The sequence below is a fragment of the Grus americana genome, chromosome 2 (genome assembly GCF_028858705.1).
Source record: "Grus americana isolate bGruAme1 chromosome 2, bGruAme1.mat, whole genome shotgun sequence".
NCBI lineage: Eukaryota > Metazoa > Chordata > Aves > Gruiformes > Gruidae > Grus > Grus americana.
The window spans coordinates 43,565,960-43,592,074 of record NC_072853.1 but is presented as its reverse complement, the minus strand read 5'-3'; the positions used below and the strand labels follow the sequence as shown (position 1 = coordinate 43,592,074).

Genomic DNA, 26,115 nt, shown 5'->3' with positions numbered 1-26,115 from the left:
GGATAATTTCATTAAATACATGTGTGAACACTCCATTTTCCATAACATTTTTTTGGAACAGAACCAAGAACCAGGCCAAATACTTCCATGCCTAACTAGATTGCCAAGATGTACACATTTTGCTTCCTGTCTGTCCTAGTGAAGTTGAATTAACCTGTACAAAGTCAGGCAGCAGTGGGGACTAAGATTACGGTCACAGACATGCACATGCAGAGCAAGATGCTCTGATGACTGAAGGAATTTTCTTTCACACATGAGAAATACATGCTCACATTCCTTTTAGGCAGACAAAGGGGTTCAATCTGTGTCTCTCAGCTCTTAAAGTCCCTCAACTTTAAACTCCATTTCAATGAAGTCCAAGCACTTGTTTATGCAATTCTCTATTATGCAGCTGGACATCAGCCTGCATCCATTAGTCAGGGAGAAAGGAGAAGATGCCTATTTTACCAATTCCGAGAGGATTTTAGGCGTCCAAGCCACTTAGTTTCAGGATTTAGGTGGTTGGGTACATATTCAATGATGCAGATGTACCTGCCAACAGAGCTAGGTAGAGTTGTCTACAACCACAAGCACTGGAAGATGCTCAGCTTCAGGGGCTTTGTTTATCTAATACCATTCATGCTAGGGAGCATAAGTATCATCTTTTTATATAATACTATGTACTATCACTATGCATTATTAATCTTGAAGAAACTAGCCATCTTTAATAAGGTGTTAGTTGATCATGACCCTCCTGAGACAAATGCAAAGGCTGGAGCAAGACCATACCTTCCAAAGGGGTTAGACTGTGCCAGCATTTTAAGCCTGCACTTGTTCAAGCATTCCTGCTAAGATTTAGGAAGCCACCTGGGACCATGGTCTAGAGAGGGCTTAGGGGAGTTACATCCACTCACTGGTCTGAGAAATGACTGCCCTTCCTGGCAGTGTGACTAGGAGCTAGATTCAAAGGCCAGTGGTGTTAACAGGTGTTTTGATCTTGATCTCAGGATACATGAAGAACCACCTTGGCACATTTACTGAGTCTTTCTTTCCTTTTCTCTGCCAAAGACTGAGGCAGTATCATTTAATCCTAATTTTCAAGCCTGTAATACCTCTATAGGTCCTGTCTGGGCCTTGACAATTGTAATTCAGCACAGAAGTGTGTTTGACATCCCAGTTGTGTGCTTTGTGCCACGATCAAAAGGGCAGAGATTTGCAGAAGGGCTCCTTGCCACTGGGCAGGAGAAATACTAAGCGGGGGGGGGGGGGGGGGCATCAACCTTCCTACTTTTTCCACTCTCATGGGAACATTGTCCAGCTTCCGCCCTAGTTCAACTCGGAACAGACCTAGGGGAACTCTCTGCTGCTAAGCAACAGCAAGCTCGCCTTATGTGCAGGAATGGCAGCTTTCCCTGCAGGTCTCAGCTCTACTGGGCACCTTCTCCTGGCACCAACAGCACCACAGCTGTCTTCTCCCCTTGCTGTAGCAATGGCTTTGGCCTTCAAGGGCGGCGCCATCACTGTGGGAAGGGCTTTCTTCACACTGTGCAGACTTCGGTTCCTCTCTGTCTCTTTGGTGTCAAGAGATTGGTTGTAGGCCAGAAATGGGGACGATGTTTTGGGAATGGCTGGGTCTTGATGAAAAAACAGAGCCCTGAACAGGAACAGGCAGAAATCACCGCTAGAGAAAAGGGAGGCAGAGCCCAAATGGCAGTGATTTCTGTCTGTTCCTATTCCAGGCTCACGCTCCAGTAGGGTGGCTTCCTCTCTCCAGGACCATGACATTCAACAAGGAAGGGGGAAGACCATACTGCCCTGCCGCTTGGAGACTGGAGGGGGCTCGCCGAGCTGCCCGGCCACCCCCGAGCCGCCAGCGGGGCCGGAGGCGGCGGGGCAGTTTCAGTACCCTGGACAGGGCCGGGCGGCGTCTGGGGCGGGCGGGGGGCTGCGCTCCGCTCCGCTCCCGAGGGGCCGCCCGCTGCCGCAGCTCCTCCCGCCGACTGTGGTTGGCTTTTTGGGTAGGGTTGGTTTTTTTTGGGGGGGTGCTCTTTGCGTGTAGGTTGTAACTGGTCAACCTCCTCCCCGTGCTCCTCTGGCACTATGGCCAGCCCTAAACCCCAAGGGGCACTGGCTCGGTACGAGAAGTCTCGTCCACACCGCACCTAAAGGGACGGCTTAGAAAAGTTAAAAACACAGAGCGTGCCCGCGGGAGGGCTGAATGGGCAGCCCCGAGCACCCAGGGACTGACCGGTGGGTGTTCAAGTCTGCCACCCCACGGATTAGCACCGCGGTGTAGGGGCTCCGCTCGGGGCTGGGCTGTGCAGGGCGCCCGCCTGCCCACCCGGTAATGCTTATTTTGTGTTTTCTCTCTCTCTCTCTCCCCGCCCCGTCCCCCCGCTTCCACACCTCCCCCGCACGCCGCAGCCTCCGAGGCCTGCCAGGCCCCTCGCCCCGCTGTCAGCTCTGCTCTCCAGCCCCTTCCTGCGGCCGCAGCTCCCCGTCCGCCGGCTCTGCCCGCACTTCGTCTCGGCGCCCCGTCGAGACGCCCCGGGGGCTCGCTTCGGCCCCGTGGGTTTGGCGGCGCTGCTGGCCGGGAGCGGGGCGGCCGCCCGCTGCCCTCTGGCCGCCCTGCTGCGGGGCCGCTGGGCTGAGCCGCCGCCGCCGGCCCCCGCCCCGGCCCCGGCGCCGCCGCCGCCCAGCCGCCTCCTCGCGGAGCGCCGGAGATGCCCGGCGTGTCACGGAGCCGCGCCGCCGCAGCCCCACGCTGCCCCCGAGCCGCCCGGCGCTGTGAGTACCGCTCGTGGGGCCGCGTCCGCCCCTTCCTCCTCCTCCTCCTCCCCGCACCGGGGAAGCCGCTGTCCGCCCACGTCCCCCAGCCGGCACCGGCGTGGGAGTCTCGGGTGCGTTAGCTGAGCTCCCCGGGCTGAGAGCCCCGGGCTCCACAGGCAAAGCCCGCCGCTCCCCATCTGCCATCTTCATCGCTCCCCGGGTCCGCTGGCTCCGGCAAGGCGGCTCCTGCGGCCGCCGGGTTCCGCACCCGGTGCTCAGGCGAGAAGGGAGCAGCCTCGACGGCAGGGCTGCCCGCCAGGTCTCCCGGGAACCGGGAGCCCAGCTCCGGGAACCGGGAACGCACAGGGCGTTCATGCACCGGATCAGTCTCGATTTCACGGGAAGACCGTGTCGCTCTGCCCGGGGACGGCGGTGACACCAGCCAGCTGCAGCCGTCCCGTTAACCCTTGTCCCGCCGACGGGCGCGCTGCGCGCTCCCGGCAGACGGCGTTTGGGACTGCCCGGGGGGCCGCGGTGGCGGGACCTTATCGGTGAGAGAGTCCCCGAAACGTGGCGGTGTTGGTAAGGGCGTTGCTGAGAGGGCCGCCCCGGAGGAGCGGGGTGAGCGCCGAGCCCGGCGGCTCCTGCCCGCCGTCCTGCACACGCCTTCCCCGGCTGCCGCAGCCGGTAACATCGTGCCCCGCTGAAACGGGAGAACTAGACCGAGAGAGCCCGGCGGCGGCGAGCTGTGCGCCTCTGGAAGACAGGCGGCGGCTGGGGGGCGGGGAGGGAAGATGTATCCCTGCAGTTACTTAAAATGCAAGCGTGCTCCAATCCCGGGTTTATAAGCACGGCTCTCATTTAAGGCATCTATGAACATTAAAGCACCAGTACCGAGCCCCGCGGCAGCATCGCCGCCTCTTCAAGCCCTTCCCATCCCCTCCCCTGAGCGCACACACACGCACACTCACTCACTCACACACGCACACTCTCACGCCGGTTTCTCCGGCATTTCTCCCCCCGGCGCCGGCCCCATGGCTCCCCCCGCGCCCTCCCCAGCCCGCCGCCGCGGTGCGGGCGCTGCGGCGGCTGCTCCCGTTGTAAACCGCCCCTGAGCTGCAGCGCGGCCCCGGTGCTCGCCTCGCCGGGGCGTCCCGGCGGCAGCCCGCCTCGTCGTGCCGGGGCCGGGGCGCGGGGCGCGGGCTGCTGGCCTCGCTCTCCCCGGCTCCGGCCACGGCGAGCGAAGCCCACCCGCGTCCGCGGCCGGTACCGTGAGACGAGCCCGCGAGAGCCGGGCGCATGCGCGGGGCTGGCGAGCCGTCGTCCCCGGGCGCCCAGCCCGCCGCTACCGGAGAGGAAGCGGGCGAGGACTCCCGGCGGGGCCCCGCCGCCGGCACCGTAAGTACCACTCGGTCCCGTCTGGCAGCCGCCGGGCCCCACGGCCCCGCGCGGGTTCGTCGCCGGCGGCCGCGACCCCCGCGCCGCAACCGAGGCCGCCCCGGGTGCAGCGGCACGGGACGGGACGGGCGGCGCTGCCAGCGGCGGCCCCCGCGGTAGGGGCGGGCGAGAAGCCGCGTCCGCCCTCCCCGGGAGAAACCGGAGGGACCCGGCGCAAAAGGCGCTACCCCCGTCCCTCGGAGAGTCGGGAGCCGCCAGCCGGGAGCACCCCGCGCTGGGGTCCGCACCGCCCCGTCCCTCCCCACGGGCTCCCGGAGCCGCTCCCACCGGGTCCCCGGGTAGCACCGGGATGGCCCCGGCCCCGGAGCGGGGGCAGCGACCCCTCCCCGCGGGGTCGGCCCCACCGCTGCCCCGCTCGGCGCCGCCTCCCTCGCCCCAGCGGAGGTAACAACACCTCGGCTCGGCTCCCGCCGTGTCCCCAGGAGCCCTTCCTCCTCTTTTCACGAGTGAGGATGAAGATAAGGCAGCATCCATCACCCCCCGCCCCTTCGTGAAGGGAGTCCCGCGGCACGTCCGTTCTCGGGGCCCTCGGCTCCCCTGCAAAGTTAGAGATGAGTAGCAACAAGCGAACGTTCCCATATAGACTCTGCCAGTATCAGCCTGCCACATCACGCGTTCTTGGGTGAGAGAAGGGGCTCTTCCTGAGCTCTGTCGTTAGTTATGGGTCAGTAGGTAAGAAAAAGCAGGTAATGAAAATTGGACACAACTACAGAAAGTGAAATAAGATTATTCTTGTATATGCCCGTAAGAATTACAGTAATTTAATACTGATGTAATTTACTTCATGCAACCGTTCCATTATGTCATTTTTGCTGTTGAAAGATGTAAGATCGAAACTTTTCATGCAGTGCCATCAGTATGACGTAATGGTGAGGAATCTCCTTGTACTTCTGTGCCCGTTGCACAAACAGAACATCAGCATCAGGAGCTATGTACCGTGGTGCTGGTTACACCACTGCTATGCTACGGGACCAAAACCCAGTAACCACTAGTTCAACTAAACGAAGCGTGGAAATCACTATCAGCTAGGAGAGTCCTGGTTGTGGTCAGGTTAAAATTATGAGCATTGTGTTAAAACTAGGAGCGTCTTTCTAAACTAAGAGCATGTTCAAGCCAACTGAATGTAAACTAGCACTGTGTTTTATAAAATGCTCTGAGGGAACAGTTACTTTATTTCCCCTTTATGTTCTTATCTACCCCTCCCATCAATACTTAATTTGATATCTTTACTCTGGGTCCCAAATAGTTAATCACGGAGCATCGCCTCGGCTGTTACACACCTTTTTCTTCCTTGGAAAGAACAGTGTGCATTTTTCAGAGTGAAAAAGCTTACCGTACCAGGAAGGAGTTTTCTGAGTATAAGCTTTGTGTGTCTTTCAGAGCCCAGGTCACAAGTTGGTGAACCTGAAGTGTAGGCAACTGCCAGTACTGAGTCACTTAACCCTTCCTTCTGTCACTACGAAAAGCTATCACAAGGAGGCAGCAGGTCTCAGAAATACTGCAGCGACCTCATAGCACTCAGAAGCAAGAGTATTCTTAGCTAGAGGTTCATGACTCCTAACTTTCTGCTTATAGGCACGTTTCAAAATTTGTCATTGTCAGGTGAAGGAAAGAAGTCCAGAGAGCGTCATGACCAAAATGACAGTGTGCTAAGTCAAATTCTGACTTCACTTCAGCTTTATGCTGCCTTCGGTACTGCTCCTCCTGGCTGACGCTGCTCCACTTGGCGCTGCAGCCGAGCTCGCAAGGCAGAGGGCAGCTACCACGGTGCCTACCCTGCCAGCGCGGCCAGATGCCAGCGTAGTACAATCTGAAGTGAATCGCGACAATCGGAATCAATAGGAAACGGTACGTGAATCACTATTTAATGCACTCCGGGGTGAGTCATCCCGATTCAAACCAGCTTTCAGACCAGTACAATGTCAGTCAGCTCCTCGCACAGTTCGATATGAGTCAGATCTCAGCACCGAGTACAATATGAAATGAGTCACCCGCTAATACAGCGCCATGTGACTCCAATACCCAGTGCTAGTTGTCAGAGCTTCTGTGTGATATGAGTCACTTCATAGTACAGTAAAATGGGCTTTCTGGAGACCATTCAGAATTAAGCACGATGCAACCAAGCGCTCAGTAGGAGATGATGGGAGTGAGCAGAGCAATCTGCTGCATGCACCGGTTTCACTGTTTGCATAGTAAAGAAGTTTGTAAAATATTAGGCTGAATGAATTTTTTTTTTTTTTAAAGCGAGATGCATAAAAATAACTAGAAGCAAATACTTCCTCTGACCTTAAAGCCAGCTAAAGCAGGGCTGAAGCAGTGGTAGAACTCCCAACACTGGAGAAGCCTGGGGTCTATTTGGTTTGGTTTTGCTTCTGAGACAGCTGATCAGCCAGTGTGAACTGACAAACATCCACTGAGGCTGACTCCAACTGCCACAGAAGACAAGGCAAGGGATGCCGACAGTCTGCTGTGCAGAGGAGGAGGACTCGACACTGATTTAACTTAATTGTGGTTTGCAATGACCTGGTTTGTGAGGGGACTCAGCATGGGATGAAGTTAAATCCATACTTGCACTTGTACTGCTTCCCTGTCATAGAACCCACAGAAACAGCTGGACCAGAGCGACAGGTTGCATTTGTTGCTTTTTCTGTGCAACTGGTAAAAAATTCTCTCATGTCTTTCCCATATTACAGGAGAAATAATGACAGAGAGTGACCCTGCTAATTGCACGTTAGAGTAACATTTTCAGTGAAGTCTCTTGTGATAAAAATCCAAAGTAAAGAAATACTTTACAGTACTACCTGAGGAGATACAGGGCATCCCTCTAAAAAAAAAAAAAATCCCACCAAAACCCCAAGTAACTATGTTTCTTAACAAGAAACTCGGATTTTACTCAGAAAAATACTTTAGTGCAGGAAGTTTTTTGCAGACAGTGGGCTGATCTGGTGGCCAAATGTGCAGCACTGAAATAGCAAAGAAAAAGGAGCAGAAGACATCTAAGCCCTTGGTAGGAAAAGACCTCAGTTAGAGGTGACATGATCAAGGCACCATTACCGATTACTATGTGGGTGTGATACATTTTCAGCCATTCCTTTTGAAACGTACAGCAACGCTTTAATCTGAATAGATGAACCCAGCTCCTCTGAGCTGCTGCTCCACTGGAAAAATAAATTAAACAGGTAAAGGTACTCAATTTCTGGACTTTTTACATAAAAGCATCCCAGAATTGTTATTTAAACTCATAGAAGGATACTGCTTTCTCTTAAAATTTTATCCACTTAAGCCTCTGACAGACTCGGGCACAGCAGTGCCATAAGAAGCTGCTTTATTCAGCGTGGCTGCCAGTCTCCTCTGTGCTAACCTCCGTCTTGCATTTGTAAACTCTCAACCATTTCAGTTACCACATTACAAAATGCCAAATTTCCACTTATACAAAAAAAAATTCCAAAGAGCTCTTGCTCTTAACTCACTAAGTGGGCAATCCAATAACTGTGCCTAAAGCATGTGCATATGTGTGGGTGAGTTCATTAACATATATTTTAATTCTTCTCTATCTAAAATAGTACACTGCTTGATGCAGAAAGCCTGCGTGTCAAATTTGTCAATGAAGAGGAAGAAGCACAAGCATCAACCTTCCTGTTCATGTTTCAGTTGACAATAAACTGCCACAGGCTTCAGTGGGAGTACATTGCAGCCCCAAGCATTTCTAAATTAATAAAAATGCAGATTCAGAGATTGCCTTTGAGCTTGACCCCAGTAGCAAGCCTTTTATGACATTAGTAGACAAGGACAGAATCTCTTTCTTCCAACTCACTGGTTATCATTATGGGGGGGGGTCCAAAGGGAGAGCAGCAACCGTGAGAGTTAGGTAACCTCGCCTAAAGCTCGCCGAAACCACTAGATGGTTTCCGTTGTTATAACAGAGTTTGGATCAGGCATGAAGTATTTACTGAAAAATAACTGGACTGTGATGATCCACATCTGTGCACTCACTCCAACTGGCTGTCAGCTAGCGTTACAGCACGGGGCTTCCCAGGCCGTGTGGTTACTGTGAAAGCTTCGTGCCGTGGCCGTGCAAATCAGACCTGAGCAGAAGTTAAGGCTTGCGCACCTGCCTAATTGTAACATGTACAAGAGTACAGGTTATCTTTAAGAAATTATGTTTAAGTAATAGAATCTTTGCACTTTGAGCTGAGAAAATGCCATCGTGCTTTATCATAAAATGAGGATAAAAGTATAAAAGCTTTGTCTACAATCTTTTCTATGCATTCTTGTGTTTAGGCTGTGGAGTTTTTTTAAAATTTGGTTGGGGTTTTGTTTTGTTTTTAAATTTGACATTTGTGGCTTAGATTTTAAATATAGCCAAATATCACCTGAGGTGCTTTTAACCAGGCAAATAATTTTCATTCCTGACCTTCACGCTCCTTTGCGTTCATACGGTTACATACAGAAATGCTTCATAATCTGAATGTCAGCTAGGCATGCCTTGGAATGGAAAAGGTAGGACAGACGTACTTATGTCAGTACCTCAACGTTACTCTTAAGGCATACAGTAGTTTTCCCATTATTGTCAAAAGTAGCTTTCCAGATGCTTGCTTAAATGCCTGGACTTTTTTTTTTTTTTAATTACTTATGAGCATTCAGTAATACGAGTGTGTACTTTTTATATGAATCACGGATGCTGTCTAGCTGGGTAAGAAACAAGAACATGTGCCATTATTTTTTCTCTATTTTTGGTTCATTGCTTTTTAGGGACATTTTTATAAAGGACTAAATTTGTTGATACCATTATATAGAGAAGGACCACTCTCTCCCTGGGAGATCCAGAAACTCCGCACCTACGCATCTGCAGAGATGCAACATTAGATTGACTTGAAACAGTGAACCAACCAGAGACAAGCTGATCAACTCAACTCCTACTCCCCTTTCTCAATTAAGTATTTGACTAATTAGTGCTCTCCATGCGGGATTTGGACAGTTCTGTGGGTTCCTTCGGGCAGGTTCTGCTGCACCCAGACCAGTCCCTGTGTGTTTCAATGTGCTGATCAACATCCAGAGCAGAGAATCTGGCCCTGCCAGAGACTCCTGGTCTGCAAAGTTGATCCACCTCTACATAGATTGCAGGTAGTCACAGGAAACTTCCAAGTCGCCAGTCACTTGTAAGTAGTCAGGAGAAACTTCCTGCAGACACAGGAATGATCATGTAGGGGAGTCTTTTGCACACAGTTTAGGTAGTCAGGAGATGTTTTGTATGTAGCTCAAGATAATCACTAGGGATGGGTCATGCACGTGCTGCAGTGGTCCCGAGGAGCACAGGCCAGCTGGATACAAGAACTGCGCAGCAAAGCACAGCTCAGGGAGTCTGATCTGGTCCAGCCACCACCACCACCACAAGGACCTTTGCAATAGAAACTCCTGTTGCCATCTGGACGTTGACTGACTGTCCTGTTCAAAGATTTGATTCCCCATAGTGACTCAATATTAGCAAAATCAGATCCCATTGACTATCCAAGAACCAGCAGAATAGCATCTTTTAGTCCTTCTCTATCCATATGAACCAGAAAGTCATATTTTTTTCTGTTAAATTATGGCTACCCAAGCCCTCAGCAAACAGACGTAGGTGCCTCTGACAGTGCTGTCATTACTTCGGGCAAACTGAGATAACTGGACATAGAGATACATTTCATGTTATATCCAGCAATTGGCTAAAACTGTACCAAGGCTGGGGTTAAGCAATGCTGGAGATGGTAGAAGTTAAAGTTCTTTGGTTAAAGGTATCTCACCTCATTCCTTCAGTAGTCTGAAAGTATTTTTGGCTTCCTTGCAAAACATGTACGAGATAGCGGTCCATCTCCAGTTTTTAAATCCCTCGTTGTCTTCTCCAACCTGTTTTCAAACAAGGCATGTATCTGCTCCAGATGGTGGGGACAGAGAAGGCAGACACCAGTTCTCAAGTGCGGAGAGCATCCAGCACAGAGGGTTTTCACACCATTTGTTCTTTCTCATAGCACCTTCTGAGAGGTCTAGAAGTCTGAGAAAGAATGCTCACTGCACAGGGAGTGTAGGGCAGTGAAATTTCCGTTTCATGAGGGAGATAATCTGGAGGAAGAAAAGCAATTTTTGATTGGCTTATTGTTCCTCAGCAAGCCAAATTTTATAGTATGGATCTCTCCTGTAGTACAGAAACCTAGTAAGGAAGTTGAAGGTAATGAGGAATTAAACAAGAACAAGAGACCAGGGAGCATCCAATGTTTTTGAAATCCAGGTGTATTAGGGGATAAACCTGTCACAAACTAGGTAGTTGAATTTCTCCACTGGGGCTCAGAGGTAAGTTCTCCTCTTGGACCTTCCTCTCTTACCTTGAAGATGCAATATAACCTTGCCTCAATCTTAAAGAGGGAAAGCACTAGAGCTCAGTATGACTACCCAAGTGACTAAAAAAAAAAAAACCCCAAACAAAACCAGAGCAGTAATTTGAGCTTGAACCTGCGAGATGTTGATCTTCCTCAACTTGCAAGGACCTCAATGAGAACAGCATCTCATAGGTCTGAATCTTTATCTAAAGAAATATATCTAAAAATCTAAACATACATAAACTACGTTGGAAAAAATATAAAAATCCATCTCTAAATTTACTTTATAGTCAAAACAGTAAGAGTTCTCTCAAAGAATAAATACAAAACTATTCAATCGGAGTAGAAATAGAGAACAATTGTTTATGCATACAGATACTAAGAGAATGCAGAGGGTGAACGCGTAAGATGGAAAAAGTCACTTTCAGTGATAAGGGAAAACTCTCCTTGTTTGTAACCATCTGTGTAAATGCATTCAGGAAGCAGAAGGAGGATTTTTAAACAAAACATTCATAGCAATTTTGAAGAAAGGCATTTCAGACAATTCATAACACCTCCGCTTAGCACCACCTGGTATTAAGTCCAGCCCAAGATATGAAGTCACTTTTCTTTGCAGCATAAATACAAGTACCAGATCAGATCCTCAGCTGGTATAGACCCCCTTGTCTTCACTGGCCATCGTGATGTAGTTTTTCAGCAGTTGAAAATTTGACTTGTACTATGTGTAATCAGCATTAATATTTTAAAATTGAATGTTTTAAAAAGTAGGATGGGATTTTCTCTCATCACACCAGGATTTTGGTGTTCTAAAGAAAACATCCTCTTTGCTGATAGGCATACTTATATTTGATTGCCCAGGGAAACAAAAGAGAAAATACTTGACGCTGGCCAGTAACAAATCCATTTAAAACCAGATACTGACTGCATGCCATGCAAACTGAAAGCCTTAGGAACAGCATCTCCATCTTGTTTTTATTTCAGTGTCAGCTGATGAAATAAGTGATTGTCCTGGGAGACTGGTGTGACAACAAGCCGTATTTACCAATTGCCATTTTCAAAGTGCACACCTGGTACAGAATATTTTGGCTGATGGAAGAACATTTGCACTGATGTTTACAGAAAATGCACCTAGTTTATCCATTTTTTTCTAACTGCATTACAAAAATTTCTCTATGAGGAGAAATCTGTCCAGTTCAGTTGCAGGTTCTTTCCCACTTCAATGCCATATTGACTAAAAACCAGTTTCCTGTCAGAGCAGTGATCTACCCGCCAGTGTCAGGTCTGGGAGGATGTTAGTACACCTTGTTTTCCTCAAGAATGCATCTTCTTGTTCTACAGCCAAATAGCAGCTCTGAACTGTCCCTCACCCTTGACTGCACTTACTTTCATATACACTTCAGCTCCCAGGGCTCCTCGAGCTCCAACGTCTTCTTCCAACTGATTGCTACAACTGATGTTTCACCTGCCCAGCTCTGTACATGCATTTCTCTGCAACATCATACACAGAGATCATTATTTAAGCAGCACAGTCAGGTCATTCGGACAAGTTTAAGTCACCTTTTATGCCACTTATGAAACATAGCAGCTAGCAGGGGAGCAACACCCATACCAAATTAAGGCCGTTGACACGGTCCCCCACAACATCCTTCTCTCTAAATTGGAGAGATATGGATTTGATGGGTGGACTGTTCAGTAGTTAAGGAATCGGTTAGGTGGTCACATCCAGAGGGTAGTGGTCAACGGCTCAATGTTCAGATGGAGATCAGTGATGAGTGGTGTCCCTCAGGGGTCCGTATTGGGACCAGTACTGTCTAATAACTTCATCAACAACATAGACTGTGGAACCAGGTGTACAGTCAGCAAGTTTTCAGATGACACCAAGCTGAGTGGTGCAGTTGACTTGCCTGAGGGATGAGATGCCATCCAGAATGACCTGGACAAGCTCAAGAAATGGGCCCATGTGAACCTCATGAGATTCAACAAGGCCAAGTGCAAGGTCCTGCATATGGGTTGGGGCAACCTCTGGTATCAATGTAGGCTGGAGGATGAAGGGATTGAGAGCAACCCTGAGGAGAAGGACTTCAGGGTGTTGGTGGAGGAGTAGCTCAACATGACGTGGCAGTGTGCACTTGCAGCCCAGAAAGCCAATCATATCCTGGGCTGCATCAAAAGAGATGTGACCAGCAGGTCGAGGGAGATGATCCTGCCCCTCTACTCCACTCTTGTGAGACCCCACCTGGAGTACTGTGTCCAGCTCTGGGGGCCCCAGTACAAGAAAGACATGGAGCCATTGGAGCAAGTCCAGAGGAGGCATGAAGATGATCACAGGGCTGGAGCACCTCTCCTGTGAGGACAGGCGGAGAGAGTTGTGGTGGTTCAGCCTGGAGAAGAGAAGGCTCCAGGGAGACCTTATAGCAGCCTTCCAGTACCTAGAAGGGGCTTGTAAGAAAGATGGAGACAGACTTTCTAGTAGGGCCTGTAGAAACAGGGCAAAGGGTAATGGTTTTAAACTAAAAGAGGGTATATTCAGACTAGATATATGGAAGAAATTTTTTACAATGAGGGTAGTGAAACATTGGAACAGGTTGCCCAGAAAGGTTGTAGATGCCCCATCCCTGTAAATGTTCAAGGCCAGGTTGGACGGGGCTCTGAGCAACCTGATGTAGTTGAAGGCATCCCTGCTCATTGCAGGGAGGTCAGCCTAGATGACCTTTAAAAGTCCCTCCCAACCCAAACTATTCTATCATTCTATGTGCCTCTTATCCTGCTTCCCCACTCCACCACTTGTAGGTCTGCTGAATGTATTCTCAACTAGGATAGGGAAAGAAAAATACTTAGCTAAACCTAATTACCAAGCTATGTCATTCCCTTTAACAACTTTAAGGTAAGCTATTAGCTTAAAATGCTGTTAATGACTGACATTTTTCGTTATTCAAACCACCGGATCATCCACAATATCAGTCTGGAAAATAAGGAAAGCTCTCTTGCAAAATTAGCAGTCACACTTCTACTAGTTTTGATTAGAGCTAGCTGAAAACCTTTCGCCTAATACTGTGGGATAATAAACTTGAAGAGGTCACCAATCACTGGTAGCATGTACTAGAGCAGTAGCATCCACAGGTGAATAATTCTTCAAGTAATACATAGTTAGTCTCATCGCTGATGCAAAGAACAGACACTAGATTTTCTAATTGGTTTTACACCTACTGCATGACCCAGTCAAACCATCTGATGTCCCAAATTAACAACCATAACATTATATGAACAGAAGACCTATTGAGAGGTCTTTAAAAACCCCTCTCCTTTTTGCCACGAGCACCTAAAGTCTACTGAAGGCAAAAAACCAGCCGCCTCCATTCCCACAGATGCACGAGTCAGGCGATTGTTTAAATTGTTGCTAATGCAGGTTGTACTGTAAAGCAGCAAGGAATTTTGTAAATTCCTACAAATATTATTCACTGGAGTTGTTGATAAATCTACTGTCCATTCCTGCAGACAACGCAACTCAAAACAGTAATTTGAGCAGGTGTCTGGAAAGGCTCATTGCACACCTATGGTGGCTGCAGCAAGAAGCAGCAAAGTGTGATGGCGAACTTCAGTCACTCATAGCGAAATTCTGGATATACTAGAGGCAGCAGGAAAACAACTACAGACATAAAATAAGGCGTTGCTGTTTGTGTCCCATCAGTGGCCCCGTCATTAGCTCACTGCATGACCTCAGACAACTTGCTTCATCTCTATGACTTTTTTTCCATGCACCTTCCAAGATCATTATACTTCCCTGTGTACAGTCATACTCGGATAAGCTCAATGCTTTTCAAGGTACTGTTCTTTGAAAATGAATCCTTGCATGACTTGCACAAACTCAGTGTCTGTGCCTTTGCCACTGTTCCAGCCAAGGAGCAGTTTATGGAAGAGCAAAAGCAGCAGATAGGGAGCTCGTGGTAATCTTATATCACCATGCACAGCTGCAAAATTTCAGGGTTTGTGTTGCCCTGGTTTACCCTTTTTTTATTATTACATCTTTTTTTAAAAAGCAAAGAAATCTAGAAAGCCAGCATATATCCATCAATATACATACGAAATTATGACATATCCCTTAGGCAGAGCCTATGTCTCACTGTGTGCTCAGGCCTCATGTCTGGCATTGCATGGTCTCGGTACAATCATGATTGGGATATACATTTGCAACAAAGTGTGCTGCAAACATGAACATTTCAACTTTATTTTGCAATTCTGGTTAGAGGATAAACCACAAAACCCTAGACTTTTAATGTAAGACATCCACTTCTCTTGCAGATTAATCATTCTTATGTGGCCAAAGGGAGTTGGTCCAGGTAGAAGGGTATGTAGAACGATGTGCTTGACGAGTTTGGTTTAGAGCCAGAGCTGCATTTAAAAAAAAAAAAAAAAAACCAAACAAACAAAAAAAAAACCCCAACACAAGCAGGGAAGAACAAAGTTAGGAAAACAATGCTGAGATGGATCACTTACTCATTGCTTGTTCTCTGAACCTGGACTAGCCCAATATGTTTTTGGTTTATGAGTCTTAATACTATCTGTGCCAAAGAAGTTTCTACAACTTTGTAATAACCTGCACCACTGCTCAGCTCTCTACCTTGCTATCCTATAAAATCGAGCCTAGATTTTATTTAGCCCAAGCTAACTCATTTATCTCTGAAAGAAACAGAGAACAACAGAATATCATAACCTTTTACTGATCAATATGCTTCTCAATTCGCCTTTCTAGAATAACAACCCAAACTCCTACAATTTTTCTGTGTAAGTCACACTTTCTAAACATCTTGTTAGAGTTTTAGATAGATGCTCTATCTTTCTTCAAATGCGATACTCCTAGTACTTGCACAGAGAAGTAAATTACTTCCTGTATCTTACCACAGTATTCCTGCTAATACACTGCAGAAAGTCACATCCCAATTAGTTTGTGATCCACTCCAAACCTCTATTGAATGTACAATATGACTGTCAATTGCTACAGGACATACATGCACGATAATCACTAAACGGCTCTGTAATTCTAAAACCTGGGCCGTCTTTAAGCCAACAGATATATTCCAGTCATCTTTCTCTTACTTCCCATTACTCTAATACAGCTCTGCTATCATGAAAGCATGCTTTATCTGCTAAAAATATCTTTCAAAACAAATCTTCATCACATAAATGACCAAAATCTACTTGCTTATTCCATGAGAAAGTTAGTATACATCTGCCAAATAAAAATGAAAATGCATCGTTTAATCTGAAAGAAAGTGTCTCAAATTTTTGTGTTGCTCAATCCTTCATTTTCTGTAAACTGTGTGAGAAATCATGCAATGCTGAACCTTCATAAAACTAAGTAAGGTGTATGATTCGCAAGTGAAACCACCACAGTGCTGCTGGGCAGTTTTTGCCATACAGCTGCTTACATACTCCTCCCTGCATTAAAGATGTCAAAGAACAATTCTAAAGAACCACCTGAAATGGTAACAATGGATCCAGAAAGGTCTCTTGAATTAAGCCACAGTGCCGCCGTCCTTTACCTTTCTTGAAAAAAGCAAAGAACAGGAACCAGCTTTTCTACTCACACCACCATCAGTTCAATGGTAATATGGATTAGGGAGATGAATGTGTGAACTATCCACATAAAACATCTCACAAGTAAGAGTGGATGGATTAGGCTACGTAAACTGCACATATCTGAATCCAAGTTACACTTTTCAAATCAATAAGTGTTTACTGTCCAAAATATTGTTAGATACATTATCATTCCAATAACGATTTATATGCTATCACTTTCTAATTGAAATATGAAGATGCTCTATTTGAAAAAGTATAGGTATCTGGAAGGAAATTAATACTTAGGGCTTCATTCTATTCCTGTGAATCTGAAACTCTGAAGGAAAGAATTCTGAATCTACAATTTTACATTTCACATTTATTCTTCCACATTCTGAGAAGAAAGGTTGTGGGGTTTTTGGAAGCTGTGTTCTTTTCCAGTTTTCTATTTCTGGGCATTTAGGCATTGCTTGTCAGATCAGGTCTACAGAGTTACAAAATAGGTTATCATTTCTATCTGTACTGTTGTTTTTATATTTTATTCCTCCTGCAAAACAGGTGCATCTTCTGCTCAGCATGTCATGCATTTTTCTCTTGGGAGAGTGGGTGGTTCTCACAAAACCAAAAACTATTAAGCTCTGTAAGAAACAAATTCAGCATTAAAAAAAAAAAAAAATCAGCAAAATGTAATGCTGCACTCTGCTAAAATAATGTCCTTTCTTCTCCAGACACTTCTGTTGAGTCCATGACAACATCTGTGCATTCTCCCTCAAGTTACAACAATAGTATTTCCTAAAACTGGCTGAACATTTTAGAAAGGAAGGCAATTTTTAACTCTCTGCTATTCAGCTCATCAGATTATTTTTCAAGTCTGGTATTCAATTATCAATTAAAAAAGAAATCAAAATTGGTAGCAGTTGATTTTAATTCCCCTACAATTGTCATGGCCTCAAAAGAAGGTTTAGCAACCTGAAAAAACCTGCACACAAAGGGGTCTCAGGACACAGGAGGGTGACTAGTTACATATCCAAAAATCAAATACAATTGAAATGAAGAAAAATGTACTCATCTTTGTACAAGCTGGCATTTCATCTATACAAGACACTTGTCACTTAGGTATGGCACAACCCTCAGCATAATAGAGGGCGCATTATTAAGTGCTGTAGAGCAAGTTTGAAGCTCAGAGAGAGGTCAGAAAGGGACAGGGACTTCAAGGGGACTGGGCATTTCATTAACACCACTTCTCTGTACTATCTGCAGAATCCATGCTCCAAAAAGGTTTCCTAGAACAGTGCAAAAAAACCCAAGTTTTTCCACCAAAATTTTTTCATCCTGTCTTCAGTTGGGGGAGGTGACCAAAAACTTGCACGTTGACTATCAATGTTCAGTTGTGTTTTTTCTCCGTTAGTAATTCCTAATCTTCACAGAAGCACTTGATTGCTTCCTGAGAGAAAAACACTTTAAAAAACCTGTGGCAGTCAGAGCTATAACGGACAGATAAGCACTGGCCTTTCCCGTTTGCTACAGGGCAACCAGCAGGTTTGAGACATCCCCGATACTCACCGAAGGCCAGATTTTCAGGAGAGCTCAGGTGTCTCACTCAAGCATCACTAAGCCTGTGCACTGGCTAAAACAGAGAGATAAAGAGAAGAAAAAAAAGAAAAGGTTTAAGCTACCTCTATTCTGTACCATTCATTGTCTTTAGGGCTGGCCTTGAAGTCAAAACCTCAGGAAACCTTTTTCAACTCCTAGGCTTACGTATACCACTGTGCCCAGAGTTGCAGCTCTCCAAGACCCCTCACTTCCACCTTTTGCTCTCTGCATCACCACTCTCTTCTCATTGTATTCCCACCCGTGTGCAGAATTCATTAGCCCTTTGCCTTTCATCACAGCACTTAAATAAAATGAATTTTCCAAAGGATTCAACACAGAAGAGCTTCTGGGGCGGGGGGGGAAGCATTTAGCTTTTCACTTCCTCTGGAGCTGTGGCCTTCAGCGGTTCTTGGTAAGACTTTTAAAGCAAACAAAAGGAAAAGAGAGACGTTTCTTACCCTCCCCCTTCTCTTGCTGTCTTGCAGCCCATGGGATCAGAGCGGATGGAGATGCGCAAACGGCAGATGTCTACGACCCAGGAGAACCCAGGCGCTGCACAAGCTCAGCACAGCGCAGGAAATCGAGGGTCCAATGCCTGCTGCTTTTGTTGGTGCTGTTGCTGCAGCTGCTCATGGTAACCCCTCTCATTCCAGCCTCTGGGGAACACAACAGCGGGCAGGGAGGCAATAGCCAGCCTGTAGGACAACATAAGCCAAAGAAACCACCTGGGGAATTCAGCAAATCTGAGAGACTGAGGGACTGAGAGAACTGTACTAGACACAACCTTCTACTCATTTACTTTTTTTTCCTGCCATTGAAATAAGAGATTTTTTTTAAAAAGTCTCTGTACAATATCTCTGTTGTGCTTTTGTTGTCAATACTGTGCAACAGAAGGTCTGTTTTGTGTAGGACTGGTTCTCCTCAGCCTTGAGCTTCACCAGGTCTTCCAGTAAAAACTGAAAGCAATACCAGAATAAGTAACAGCTTTAGATTTAGGACTGGGACTTAAGCAGCAGCACAGATGGTGTTAAATGGAGTTAGGAGAAAGTGGAAGAATTTGTGCGTCAGAAAATGAATAACCAGGTGCCCAGCACTGTTCTTTTGTTTCGAAGGCAACTGGAGCTGTTGTCATTAATTAGTGTTGCCAACTCATGGCAACTGCAACTCATATGAAGTTAATCCTTAGGATTAGAGACTTTAGACTTTGTGGCTATTTGCTGAAGATGAGGAGTTAAGCAGAACGTTAATTCAGAAGAACTCCCATTACAAGGTGTTAAGGAGGAAAATTTATCAGAGAAGCAAAGCAAAAGAGGAAAAGGAATCACTTTATCCCTTAATCATGTGTTCACCTTCTCTCTCTTACCAGCTCCTCCAGATCCCAAGCGATTTCATTCAAAACTGAAGTAAAGCTTCCCATACTCAAAAGTCCTGTACCTATTTGGGGCCAAGTGTTAATTAATGGGCAAGACCAGAACTTGCATTGAAATAAAGAAAAAAAAGTCTTAAACGGCCATAGAAGTTCAGTCAAAAGACTGACAGCAAGCTATCCATCACATAAACACTTCAGAGCAAGGAAACCTGGCACTGAGGTGAAGGGGAGAAGTCATAAATAACCTTACAACCCAGGCTAAGAATCTATTCCATCTTCCCCACCCCCACAGCTGGTAGCAAATACTTTGGAGAACAACATTAGAAGCAGGGGAAGAGCAGGTTATTGTTCCTTTGCTATTGGTACTCAGCTCATCAGAAGCCGAGATACCCAATTCTGTCCTCTCTGATGCCAATAGCGAGTATTTTGTAAGGACAAAAGGCTGCTTGGTTGTTTTGGGGTTTTTTTGCAACATGTCGAGTAAACTGGCTCTGATCCTACGAAGCTCTTCAGTGGCTTAGAGGTAAACTAAGGTAGAGTTTAGGGAGAGATTAAGTACTGTGCCTGTACAGGATCAGAGTTTGCTACCTCACAGAATGGTGTCTGTGTTAAAGCATTACCATACAAATTTCAGGTTCATCTGAACAGTTGTCCAGTGCAATCACAAGCTGCTCAATCTAGAGCTGCATATTACACAAACACGCGTATTTCCATAAAAGGAAAAAATAAGGTACATTTATCTACTAAGTCAGAGTACATAAAATTTGCATTTTGTCTTTCAAATTGTTGATAAAGTGCTTTTTTGCTATTTTACCTGATGTTCTCCAAGATGCTCATTTTCTGTGCACCTCACTATTCAAACAATTCAAAAGAAAGCAATTTACTCAATAGGGTGTGTGAAATTACTCAAATTTCCTGATGCTTAAAATTCCTATTTGCATTTCAGAATCATCTGAAAACCAGTACAAGCTCCAAAACAGAGCAGCCTGTTTTAGCTTTAAAATAATTTGATTTTTTTTGAGAACAATTGTTTTCTAGTAGCAAGAAATGCAAAACAAACCGTAATTAAGCTATTTCTATTCCCTATTCATAGAGCCTTTCCTCAAAATAGCTCAAGTACTTTGAACAGAAAAATTATGAATAGGAATAAAAATAACAGTCTACATGAGTCATGCAGCTGAGTTGCTGAACATCCAATATTCAGCATACTCTTAATAGTAGATTTAGAATGAAAAAATGGTGAAATGAGTCTCTCAGCTGGATGCCTGGAGCCTGTGTTCATTCCTACAGCCACAACTCAAGCCTGCTACTCTTCCAGATCCTGAGAAGACGCAGTATTGCACTAATCTCTTTTTTGCTTACCTGTACATTTCTCGGGAAAGAGCCTACCTGCAAAGCATTTTCTGAGGAATGGCATGTTCTCCCAAGGAAGCCTTTCTTATTTGTCATTTTCCCCTTTCATGCATTACCCTATGAAAACCGTAATCCCTTCTGTTGGATCTGTTGGTTCCCCTCAAGCTAAAAATAACTCTGATAGGCATACCACTTCTTGCCTGTGTGTGAAGAATACATAGTATGTCACTTCCCATATTAAAAAAGGCCAGAATCACTGATTAAAAATGTAGTTAAAGGATTGAGTCCTATATACCCCAAAAGACTAGAAAACTAACATTAACTACTTTCTTCTTCTGAAAAGGTGAACGGAAATAGTTCATTGGTTTGAAAGTATGGTTCAGATGTTGCAGGGGGAAAAAAAAAAAAAAGTGTTTGCAGTAGCTGCTCTCCAGCTTAGCAACAGGAAAGCTCCCCTACCTCTTCAATGCATGGGCTGCCTTGGCAAAGGGAAAAGCGGGTCTCTGCACGTTATGGACTATCACTAGAGAAAGCAAGAGAAAGAGATAACCAGTGAAGAGTAAGGCTGCAAATAAGACACAGCCATGAGTTTAGAAGGCAGAAAGGACAGAAAAATCAACTGGTTTAACAAAAAGCCTTCTAGAGATAAACGAGATTCTTAAGGATGAAGGCAACAAAACCATTACAACATTAGCATTCAAGAAAGGTAAGACACAAACGAAGAAATTAAGTTCGATATTCTCCTAGAAGTTATCACAACTGTATTGCTTTACTTCAGCTGAAGGACTCATTTCATATAAATTACAGGTTGTAATTCACTGGCAATTTTCTTCTTGACAAATTTTAAGCAGCTTTACAGATTATATGAATGTATGTATGTGTGTGTGTATGCACATGCATTTCTCTCTAAACCACGATAGCCTATGAACTGGAACATAATCCCCATTCCCTAAAAAGAAATATGTATATTCTCAAATGAAAAAGAATCATCTGCAACCAAAAAGGAATTTCTAAAAACTAGAGTTATTTAAACTAACATGTGATGAAAGCAGCAGGAGCTGACAGCCACCCTTCCACGGGACGTGAAAAACACTCAGTGATCACTAGTGATGGCCGCAAATATTTATTTTTTTTGTAACGCTACAAACTAATACTCATTTCCAGTCAGACATACTCAAGATGATATTTGGCAATTATATATCTACTCCTTGTGCTCCAGGCCTCACATTTTGAAGCATATACTAGCACTTTCTTAAAGTTGCAATCAATTATCACCCAATCTGGCTATACCTACATCTGAACTCTGAAAGATGCTGACGCTTTCAACCACACGTACAGAAGCATCTATCTCGCTTAAAACTTGTGCTCCAGCTTCTGAACTCTGGCTGTCTTGAACGTGGTATCACCATTCTAAACCAGAGTCTTGGCCCTCATCCGTGCCCTGTGGATATAGAAAACAGCCAGGCAGAACAACAAAACCAAAGACCAAAACCACCAACCTTGAAAGCTAACTCACATAAAACCAGTACATCAAGTCTAACTTCAGTAAAAGCTTTACATCAAGCATACACAGTATAATAAGCGTCAATGGAGAACAGATTTGGTATGTGAGAATGGGTACTCATGTATACATATATGCATACGTGTGTGTGTGTATATATATATATATATGGGAATTGGACTCAATAATCCTTATGGGTCCCTTCCAACTCGAGATACTCTATGAATCTATGATCCCTGTACAGAAAGTCTATGTGATACAATATTGAACAGCGTTTAGCTACATTACAGTTTGCCAGGTTTATACAACTGTAAAATTAATGTCAGAGTATAACTACGGGTAACGTGGCTACTGTTAGTTTCTGTCCTTTTAGCTGATTTTTTTATTTAAATATTGGAGGAAAAGCATCTGGTGTACGTTCGGCCTCTTCCTTTATAAAGTTGACTAAATTTTTTTTGCTACCTTGCAGTCTTACTGTTAGAAATCAAGATGAAGAGAGAACACGAACATCTCATGAACTCCAAGCAGAGAGTATTCCAAACTGCGAGGAAAGGTATGGTTTTTGCCAAGTGTTCTGTCAGGCCAAAATGAAACAAACCCAAGAAACCATACTAAATAAAGTGAATTACCTGGAATATGCAAATAACTATTGTTATCTATTTGTCACTTCTGCTGAATTTGCAGTCATCTGTCTCTTACTTCCTAAGGAATCAAAGGTCTGATCTAGAATGTTTTACCTTATTTATATGCGGCATGTAACCACATCCCCACTTTAATAACGCAGCAGATCAAAACCAGCATTGTAAACACAGAACCCTTTTTTCTGAAATAGCTTTTAAATACATCCTGTTCCCACCCAGCAACTATGCGATGAAGCTACCTGGCAGTGCTCAGCCTCACAAAAATAATAAATATAAAGAGCTCGATCCTCCCAAGAGTCAGGCAACTGTCTCTTCAGAATTGCTCAAACAGGTAGGAGCAACCTGTAAAACCATCATAGACAGGAGGGTGCCTTTTATGGGGTTTGAATCATTGCTTCTTGCTACATATTTTCATTTAATTTTTAACAATGATTCAACAAGGACTATTGGGTATAGAAAAAAATGCATAGCTGTTGCAGAGGGACGACTTTGTTGCAATTACTTTGAGCAGTAAACTTCAATTTCTGCATCAAAGTGCTGGCAATCATCTGCCTCAGAGGTTTTGATAAGCACACTTTCAAAAAGCATCTTAGAAATATATTTACTAGAGTTTGCACTTGGGTAGTTCCAGTGAGGAATTGGAGCCCCATGAACCTTGTGATTTTGTTCCATCGTGATGGCAGATGCCTCCTGCCAGCTGCAAACAGCTTGAGTAACAATCATTCATTTCTCTCTTCTCGTCCTCTCCTTCCTCCTCAAGTCCTGCTCCTACTCTTGAAGAAGTAAATGCCTGGGCTCAATCATTTGACAAGTTGATGCTTACTCCAGCTGGCAGAAATGCTTTTCGTGAATTTCTACGAACAGAATTCAGCGAGGAAAACATGCTTTTCTGGATGGCCTGTGAGGAACTAAAACAAGAATCCAACAAAAGTGTCATTGAAGAAAAAGCAAGACTAATTTATGAAGATTATATTTCTATCCTTTCTCCAAAAGAGGTATATTACTTTCCCCAATACATTCTTTGCTGCTACTTTGCACAATTAGTTCTAACACACGTTTACACCCACAATAATACTCAGTGAGAACTTTTTCCCACCCACATTCCACTGCCAACAAATAGAGATTTAGGGGAAAAGGCAGAGACATTGTTGAGGCAAGATGAGGTCAAAGCTCTTCCTGTGCTACCCTGGCATGCTGATGTGAAGTCTTTAGTTTGAGGTGCACACATACAGATGATTGCTTTATCCTTGCTCAACTTCAATTTTATTTGTTGGACAAATCAGTTTCTTTTGTCTTTGCACGAGGAGGGGGTTTGCGCTTCTCTCCAAAAGCACAGTAACCACAGATAAAGTGGTATTTGCAAAGCTCAGACTGCTCAAAGACCAGCTGACAAAATATGGCATAGAACAAACACACCAACTTCCTGAAAATTTTCAAAGCTACTTGTCACTTTGCTGTTAGCAAGCGTGTCAAGTTCCCAAGACACTTCAGTTCAATGTTAATATAATCCTACCAAGCAGGCTGGAATTTTAAACCTTCCAATATCCTTGCAAAACTCATAAACTTAATTGTTTGTGGTGCAAACCATACTTAAGTACTTATAAAAATGCTGTTTAACTCTGGTCAGTCTAGCACAGTAATACTAACATCTTTCTACAGAGACTAGAGCCTTACAGAAAAAAAATGACATTACTTGTACGTTGTATGGAATCATTATAGAGCCATACCTGTGGTTCGCATCAATTCACCCTGCTTTTTAACATAGGAATTTGATTAAGCAATAGCTTCCCAGGTGACAGTTTTCATCTGCGTCATACTGCTTACTCCAAATTCAGTCTCTTTACAACAGCACTAACTCCCAAGGAAACAAACTGTCACAAAAATTTAAAAATCCTCTCTACTACAGAGCAGGGAGTTGGTCTGGAAATAGTCTGCCAGTCTCTGAGGTTTCAGTAATAACAGGATTGCAGGCAGCCTTGTTCAAAGCAAGGTCACCTCAGTAAGAAAATTTCTCTATCCATACTCAAGAGGTTACTATTTCCAAATTTAAAACCAGTCATTTTTGCCTAAGTATATTTAGCAGTTTTTACACTCTTGAAAGATACCAGCTGAAATGGTTAAACCCGACTGCTTTTTCAAACCAATAAAGCAGACCTAAAAGCCCCACATGTACTATTCACCGTTAATTATGTGACTTTCTATTTTAATATGCAGGTCAGTCTGGACTCCAGAGTAAGAGAAGTTATTAACCGAAATATGCTGGAACCCTCACAACACACCTTTGATGACGCACAGCTTCAAATTTATACCTTAATGCACAGAGACTCCTACCCACGGTTTATGAACTCTGCTATTTATAAGGACTTGCTTCGGTCCTTATCTGAAAAATCCATTGAAGCATAAGATTTTTTCTTAAACATATTTATTTTAAAACAAATGGAACTCTGGGCTACACCAATCCACAGGGAATTCAGAATTAATCCAATATTTACCTGAAAATAACTCAGGCAAGTTTTATCACAGACTGAATGATTTAAACCTGCACAAGGCTCTGACACAATCAGCTAACTACAGTTTCTGATCAAATTCAGTGTTACTTTACAAAAAAGAATGAACAGAAAATGTTGTTGTTCAAAAAATGCAGTATTTTTTCAATGCAGCACGTAACTCAGCTGCAAATCTGTTACAACGTATGTCTGAGGTACAAATGCCAACTGAGCAACAAAACCTAAATTTTAAGTGGAGTGTTAGAATTTTCCAGTTGCCCCATTCACACTGTGACCAAAGTAAAAACAGGACCGTCAACATCCAAGTTACACTAGACAAAAGGTTTCACACATTGTACTAATCGTAGCTGGCACAGGTACACTCCACTTGTCTTGGCATATTCAATGCATATACGGTGCGCTAATGGAAATCAGTATGGCAATCTCAAGTTTATGAAAGCTAATGGTTGAAATAATGCTGCCTATAAAAAAATCTTTTCCTGAGGAATTGTTATTTTACTACTAGAGTCTGCTGAAAGCATTTTTAAGTTCATATTGTTGATGTTTATAAAGTTAAATTATTTACTTAAGAGGAAAAAGAGTCTGGGCATTTAAATTCTGAAATAAAGCACAAGAATTCTCACATATTCTTCTCTTCCCTTGGTAGGCAGATGTAAAAAAACATTTCAGTACTTGCTCCTGAGAGGATGGCAGTATCAACCGTCTTGGTTTTGTACATATATTCTGCTGTTAACCTGACAGATCTTGAAAGGTTTCTATTACAGATACTCATACATTTAACTGACAAAAGGAGGAAGCTGGAACTATTCTGTTCTGATATAGCACTATTTCAGACTGTCCAACAGAAAAGCAACAGCTCTATCTGCTAATAAACCACTTCATTTACAGTATCCTGAGAACATTACACTTGATTTCTGATCATATCTCAAAATCAGTAATCACAGGAAGTACTAGGATAAAAGTAAATTGAATCCGCAAAATCCATTTGTATGTAATCTGTTATTCTAACAACTTCATTGTTTTAAATAAAAAAGAT

General features: G+C 44.6%; 1 protein-coding gene across 3 annotated transcripts; it reads left to right on the top strand.

Annotated features, from left to right (window-relative positions):
* The first annotated feature begins 2,436 nt into the window (after positions 1 to 2,436).
* On the top strand, positions 2,437 to 25,360 carry RGS20 (regulator of G protein signaling 20). 3 transcript variants are annotated; one of them, XM_054816325.1, is made up of 5 exons: positions 2,437 to 2,766; positions 18,194 to 18,342; positions 22,401 to 22,484; positions 23,333 to 23,567; positions 24,787 to 25,360. In XM_054816325.1, the coding sequence occupies exons 2-5, from the start codon at positions 18,197 to 18,199 to the stop codon at positions 24,973 to 24,975; spliced, it is 654 nt and encodes a 217-aa protein (XP_054672300.1). In that variant the 5' UTR covers positions 2,437 to 2,766; positions 18,194 to 18,196; the 3' UTR covers positions 24,976 to 25,360. The 3 variants fall into 3 exon arrangements, with proteins under 3 accessions (XP_054672300.1, XP_054672299.1, XP_054672301.1); XM_054816324.1 differs by lacking the exon at positions 2,437 to 2,766 and adding an exon at positions 3,733 to 4,146; XM_054816326.1 differs by lacking the exon at positions 2,437 to 2,766 and adding an exon at positions 5,985 to 6,054.
* Positions 25,361 to 26,115: the final 755 nt, after the last annotated feature.